Below are 7,247 nucleotides of genomic sequence, written 5' to 3'. Positions count from 1 at the left end.
TCTCTCTTTTCCTAGTGTTTGTTTCTCGATGTAAAATATTTAAGTTTGTCCATTTAAAGTCATGCGAAAAATCATTTCTATGTTTGCTTATAACATTTTGGTTGCTGACATGCATTTTTATATTATTCATGTGTTCTTTAATCCGAGTATTAAGGTGTCTTTTAGTTTGTCCAATGTATGTGGCGTCACAGTCGTTGCAGTCAACTTTATAAACTATCTCGGTCATATCGGCTTTAGGTAATTTGTCTTTTCGGGGTTTAATAAACGTATCTAGTTTTTTTGGAATCGTATAAATAACACTTAAGCCTGTTTTCTTAATAGATCTCTCAATAGTCTCACTTAGGTTCTTAACATACGGCATTAAAATACAAGACGAAATATCAAATACATTATTTTTGTCAACTACGTTATGAGAATTTTCTAAAAAACATGTTCTTTTATACATATATCACTCAATGACCGTCCTAGGGAAACAATTATTCAACAAGATTTTTTTAACCATCTGTAAGTTCTCATTATGAAATCGTTTATCCGATAACAAAATAGCGTGGTCGACTAAGTTATTAATGGTGTTAACTTTGTATTTAAACGGATGGTTAGAATGTTAGTTTAAATATCTACCAGAGAAGGTGGGTTTCTGGTACCAACTAGTCAATAGTTTACCATTGTTTCTAAAAACCAATGTATCCAGAAAGTTAATCTTGTTATTTATCTCTGTTTCATGCGTAAATTGCAAACGGTGATGGTATTTATTAAACGTAGTCAAAATGTTATCAATTTTATTGCGTGGTACTATTGCAAAAATATCATCAACGTACCTATAATAAACTGAAATGTCAAATTGTAAAGAGCTTAAACATTCTGTCTCAAGATCAGTCATAACTAAGTCTGCTAAAATAGGTGAAAGGGGAGATAAATATAATTATTTGTAATATTAATTAAATTTTATGTATTTTTCAGGATGTATCCTTAGTACAAACATGTGGAATATATGGAACGATCGTTGATCAAGCAGAAATTGCAAATCATTCTTGCTTTGAAGACTACATACGTACAGTACACAACCGATCCTTAGACGTTTTATTTTTATCCTTTATTAAGTAAATTTATTATTATTGTATTTAAAATAAAGCTAGATGCTTTTAAATCATATTTTGCAGATGATGGAGTAACTATAATTAAAAAAAGTAGAATGCCGAACAACAAAGAACAAGTAGTAGCAACGCGATTGCAGGAAAAGAAGACAAGTAATTATACAGAGTGTCCCAGAATGGGCGAATCACCCGCAAGGTACAGGTACAGGTAGAGTAGGTTAAACTGAATAAAAAAGTCCTGTACCATTTTGCGATTTTTGCAATAGTTAAAGAAATATTAATTATAAAAGATCAGCCAATCAGCACCAGATACAAACGCGCGGCGCGAAAAGCCTCCTACTGTTACTTGATACTAGACGCGCCGACGAAGCGGTGGGAGGATCGCTTTGTGCCGCGCGCTCGTACCGGGCGCTAATTGGCTGATCTTTTATAATTAATATTTTCTTAATTATTGTGAAAATCGCAAAATGGTACAGGACTTTTTTATTAAGTTTGTTCAGGCAGGTGTACATTTTTTTTTGCGTGATGTTATATTTGTTGAATGAAGCGCGTTTGAACCACGGCCCTGTCCTGTGACAGCCGCGTGATCGTATTTATTTGAATCCGCTTTCTCGTGTTAATCACGTGAATCTTCGAAGCGCGCTCCCGTGGTCTGACGACGGGGATGCTCGAGGATTCAGATCGCTTTGCGACAGTCTGTAAGACGGATCATCAGCGATTATTCGAGTCGATCTCGTGCATTAAGCACTACTATTCCGCTCCCGCGAGTCTAAACTTTATTCTGTTAATCAATGTATATATCAATAAATAAATTTGTATGTAAATAATGTATTATCAATAAATTCCATTGTTGTGTTAGAGTTCGTTATACTTAACGCGTAATCATTTTCCATCTTTTGCGACGTCCCAAACCCGTGCCGAATAGCAAACAAACATAATTGGAGTGAAGCGGCAAGATCGGAGGTGTCGCGACATTTTTTGGTCCTTCGAGCCGGATTTAGCGCGTGGACGTCGTAAAGAGTCGTGATCTAATCAGTGCACATTGGTGAACATTGACCTTCCATTGGGTGTTGGCGCGCCGTGTATTTGGCGCATAGGACTACCAAGGGCTGTGATAATTATACCACGTAAACAACACGCGTTACACGCCGGGTCGAGCGACCTTGAGAGTAATTACACGTGAATAATCTGCTCTTATCGCGCACGCATTTCTTCGCAAGTAAATAAGTTGTCGTGATTGACGCGAACAATTACATACACGGTGAAATTTACCGCCGTACAGTTAGTGAACTTTAATAATTATTATGGCGACGCTCAAAGAGCTGCTCACGCAGCAAGACGTTTTAATCGGACAAATCTCTCGTTCGGTGACAAATTTGAAAAAACTTGGTGCGAGCAATCTCACGGCCGCCAAGGTGAAACATCGCCTCGGTACCTTGGAGAAACTGTGGGAGAAGGCGCAGCTCGTCAACATCCAGCTCCTTCAAGGGGCCTCCAAGGAAGAAAAGGAGCAATTAGGCTACTTCAAACAAGGTACAATCCTCCTCGCCGAGGAGGAGTACCTCGACGCTTCCGACTACATGGCCGATCTCATCGAGACGCTCTCCGAAAAACCCTCTACCCTAGGGCATGCAGGTGATACCAGCTCCGTGCAAACGACAGTTGCGAACAATTCCGCGATGAAACTCGGCCGCATTGATCTTCCAGAATTTTCCGGTGACCGTTTAAAGTGGTCTCATTTTCGCGATATGTTCGAGACTCTCGTGATAAATAATTCGTCACTAAATGGGGTCACGCGGTTGCATTACTTGATGTCCAAGCTTAAGGGCGATGCCGCCGCTTTATTGGGTAATTTTAAAATCACCGAAGATAATTTCGAGCCCGCATAGAAGGCCTTAACGGACGAATATGCGAATACGCGTCTGATTATTAATTCTTATTTGCAAGCGATCGTTGATCTACCGATTGTAAAAACCGAATCAGCTAGCGCGCTTCGCAATCTACGCGACGTAACGAAATCAGCGATTGAAGCTTTGTCAAACCTCGGGCGTCCGGTCGACAAATAGAGCGATCCCTTGATCTTTCTACTTACTAAAAAATTGCCTCCTCGCACTCGTTAGGAGTGGCAGATGAAACTGGGGGATTCGTACGATTCTCTTGAATTAGACACGTTTCTAAAGTTTATTTCAAAGCAAATTAGAGGTCTCGACGACGATAATCCTTCGACTTCAAGCGATATTGTATCCGGAAGGTCGTGTAACTTTAAGGCGAAAATTCATACTGCGAATAACGCGTCCGTACAAGATTCCCGGAAATGCCCGGCTTGCTCGGAAAAACATTTACTCTTTCGATGCAATCAATTCGTCCCCTTGGACATTGATCAACGTTTCGCCCTAGCAAAAAAGTTAAAATGTTGTACGAATTGCTTGCGACTCGGTCATTCCGTCAGCGCGTGTAAAAATCCACAGAAATGCTTTAAATGCGACAAAGCACACCATACGTATTTACATCGCGATAACAAGAGTAATGAGAGCACGCCGTCTTCCGACAATCGCTCCGCTGACGCAAGCGTAGTAAAAACACAAATTGCCAGTCCGACAGTGCTCACTGCGTCAACGTGTCTACCGAAAAATTCTACCGTGCTCCTCACAACCGCGTGGGTGAATTTGCGTACCCGCGAAAATCGAATAGTACGAGTACGCGCGTTACTCGACCAAGGAGCTACTCATACGTTTATCACGGAGACATTGGCTCAATCGCTGCATACATCCCGCCAACGGACGACTTTGCCCGTGACGTGTTTCGGCGAACGATATTCCGGCACGGCGAAAACGATGATACGACTTTCGCTCGAGCCGTGCGTAACGAACGACATTTTTCTCCCAGTCGCGGCCTACGTGTTTAATCGGATCACGTCGTACGGTGCTTCGAAACGTAGCCGAGTCCCTGACTGGCCGCATTTACAAGGACTTGACCTCGCTGATGCTGATCCCACCGATCGGACTCCGATACAGATATTAATCGGAGCGGACCTTTACGGAGCCACATTACTAGATGGCCTTCGAAAAGGTCCGTTCGGCAGTCCCACGGCCCAGTCAACGATCTTCGGTTGGATTGTCACTGGCCCTTCTAGTGATATCGATTCCAATGCATCTGTTTGCGTGGCAACTGTCAATACTATGGACGTTGACCTCAACCAAATTCTCGTACGATTCTGGGAGACTGAGGAAGTTCCCATGAAACCGAGCTTTACCGCGGACGAGGAGAAATGCGAGCATCATTTCTGTAACACTCACGCGAGAGATGAGAGCGGGCGATACATCGTTTGCCTTCCCTTTAAACAATTTCCGCCACGTATTGGAGATTCACGCTGCATCGCGACTCGATTGTACGACAGACTCGAGAGACGGTTATCGCGCGATGCTAGTCTCGCTACGTCATACGATGCGTTTTTTCAGGAGTACCTAGACCTGGGACACATGGAATTGGTCACCGGTCCAGAATCGTCTCACGACCCCGTCGTCTACCTACCGCATCACCCCGTCGTGAAGAGCGAAAGTTTGTCGACTAAATTGAGGGTTGTATTTAACGCGTCATGTGCTACATCGAATAAAACGTCCCTCAATGACCATCTTTATACAGGGCCCAAGCTGCAGAATAATCTGATGTCTATACTAAGCAGATGGCGACAACATAAATACGTATATCTTGCCGACATTGAGAAAATGTTTAGACAGATAATGGTGCATCCCGAGGAGGCCGATTACCAGCGCATTCTGTGGCGACTGTCGTCACAGGCGTCTCTCCAGTCGTACCGTCTACGTACCGTTACGTATGGCACCGTTCCCGCTCCATACCTCGCGATACGGGTATTGCACCAGCTGGTCGAAGATGAAGGTCATCGATTTCCTCTTGCTCGTTCCATTCTGCTACACGAGAATTATGTCGATGACATTTTATTTGGTGCCGACGATATTGACACGGCCAATGCCATGAGAATCCAATTAGTCAATATGCTCGCGGCGGGCAGATTCTGTCTGCGTAAGTGGGCGGCCAACGGTACCGAAATGCTCGAGGATGTGCAGTCTAATGATCAAGCTATCAACATGGATCACTCCTTAGAAGAGGATAACAACATCAAGGTCCTCGGCATTTCATGGTTGCCACAAGATGATTCCTTCTCCTTCCACATATCGCTCCCGCCTACTGCGGTAGCGACCAAGCGCTCGATTCTTTCGGTTATCGCCAGAATTTTCGACCCTCTGGGGTGGGCTACGCCGGTAGTCATTGTTGCTAAGAACCTAATGCAAGAGTTGTGGATTAGGACATGCGGCTGGGATGAGCCGCTTCCCGCGGATCTCAGCATACGTTGAGAAACGTATCGCGACTCTCTCCGGTCTCTCACCGAAGTTCGGATACCCCGCTGGACCGGACAATCCAAACAGGTGAGCTGTATCGAATATCACGGTTTTTCTGACGCATCACTTAAAGCCATAAGTGCCGTGGTGTATATGAGGATTACTTGCTCAAATGACGTCAAGGTCATGCTGATTGGAGCCAAAGCCAAAGTGGCGCCAATTAAACTCTGTCTATTCCGCGCTTGGAGTTTAACGGTGCCGTATTACTCGTCAAGTTGCTACAATACGTTATTGAAACGACACAGCTTTTTACTATTCCAATCTATTGTTGGACTGATTCGACAATCGTTCTCGAATGGCTTAAAAAACATCCCTCCACGTGGGTGACGTTTGTAGCGAATCGAGTGTCGAAAATTTAGTCGGAACTACCGTCTGCCACTTGGTACCATGTTCCGACTAACTCAAATCCCGCGGATATTGCATCCCGCGGCATCGCTCCGACCGATCTATCGTCCTGCGAACTGTGGTGGTCTGGCCCGAGATGGTTGACTCAGTCGTCGACCTTATGGCCCCGTCAGACTCCTAAAAGTTCTGACGAAATTATCCGTGGCATCAACAACGAAACTCGCAAGGCTGCTGTCTCACATATCATCGACGTGCCGCAACCGCTTGCACTCGAGGACCTTCCTCATCGAATATCATCGTGGACGCGCCTACTTCGGGTAACCGCTTATGTCCGTCGTTTTATCGCCTGTGCACGATCGAAACGGTCAATTACCGCGGTCACCGATTCGGTTCGACTTACCGCCGCTGAATTGCCCGAGGCACGCATCTTTTGGTGCCAACAAGCTCAACTCAGTCTTTTCGCATCAGAATATAAGGCACTGCGTCGAAAGCAGCCTATATCTTCTCGAAGTTCTCTAATAAAATTAACGCCATTCCTCGACAGAAACGACACGATCCGTCTCGGCGGGCGGCTAAAAAGGGCCCCTCTTGCATTTTCCGAGCGACATCCAATTATTTTGCCTCGTCATCGTATCAGTGACTTAATCATCGACCATGCTCACAAACAGACGTTACATGGAGGTCCACAATTGACACTCCGGTTTATCCGACAGAACTATTGGATTATCGGAGCAAGAAACTTAGTCAAGTCGGCTATTTATCGCTGTGTCTCGTGCGCTCGTCAACGAGCGTTAATTCCGACGCAAATTATGGGAAGTCTTCCAGCTTCACGTGTCTCGTCATCTCGCCCGTTCACACACGCGGGTATTGACTATGCGGGACCATTTGACGTCCTATGGAAAAAGGGGAGAGGACATCGTTCACACAAGGCTTACGTGTCCATATTCGTTTGCTTGGCGATCCGCGCTATACACCTTGAGTTAGTCTCCGACCTATCTACCGAAGCTTTTCTCGCAGCATTTAAACGCTTTGTCTCGCGGCGTGGCATCCCCAGCGATGTCTACAGTGACAACGGGACCAACTTCCAGGGAGCAGAGAGAGAGTTGGCAGAAACATTCGGGAAAATCATAAAAAATTCTGAGTTTGGCTCGCTTTTAGCTACCGATGGAACTACGTGGCACTTCATACCCCCCGCTGCGCCCCACTTCGGCGGTATTTAAGAGGCGGGGGTGAAAAGCATGAAACATCATTTAAGGCGCGTAGTGAGCAAGCATACGCTTTCGACGGAAGAATTTGCCACCCTTCTCTGTCAGGTGGAGGCGTGCTTGAACTCCGACCGATTTCTGCCATGACAAACAATCCCGATGATTTTACGACGCTAACTCCAGGG

At 45.1% G+C, this 7,247-nt stretch overlaps 2 protein-coding genes across 2 annotated transcripts; both read left to right on the top strand.

The window, feature by feature from the left end:
- The first annotated feature begins 2,398 nt into the window (after nt 1-2,398).
- LOC114940981 (uncharacterized) lies at nt 2,399-2,983 on the top strand. The gene has a single exon (XM_029315784.1). The coding sequence runs from the start codon at nt 2,399-2,401 to the stop codon at nt 2,981-2,983; it is 585 nt and encodes a 194-aa protein (XP_029171617.1).
- Nucleotides 2,984-3,223: 240 nt separating this feature from the next.
- LOC114940982 (uncharacterized) lies at nt 3,224-5,467 on the top strand. The gene has a single exon (XM_029315785.1). The coding sequence runs from the start codon at nt 3,224-3,226 to the stop codon at nt 5,465-5,467; it is 2,244 nt and encodes a 747-aa protein (XP_029171618.1).
- The last annotated feature ends 1,780 nt before the right edge of the window (nt 5,468-7,247 follow it).

Source organism: Nylanderia fulva, unplaced genomic scaffold, assembly GCF_048542155.1.
Source record: "Nylanderia fulva isolate GAGA-0341 unplaced genomic scaffold, ASM4854215v1 Scaffold178, whole genome shotgun sequence".
Taxonomy (NCBI): Eukaryota; Metazoa; Arthropoda; class Insecta; order Hymenoptera; family Formicidae; genus Nylanderia; species Nylanderia fulva.
The sequence above is the reverse complement of the archived record's forward strand: the minus strand, read 5'-3'. Positions and strand labels throughout refer to the sequence as shown.

Bases quoted from the DNA above. Each gene is read 5' to 3' on its own strand.
- LOC114940981 (XM_029315784.1), top strand. From the start codon at position 2,399: ATGGCGACGCTCAAAGAGCTGCTCACGCAGCAAGACGTTTTAATCGGA.
- LOC114940982 (XM_029315785.1), top strand. From the start codon at position 3,224: ATGAAACTGGGGGATTCGTACGATTCTCTTGAATTAGACACGTTTCTA.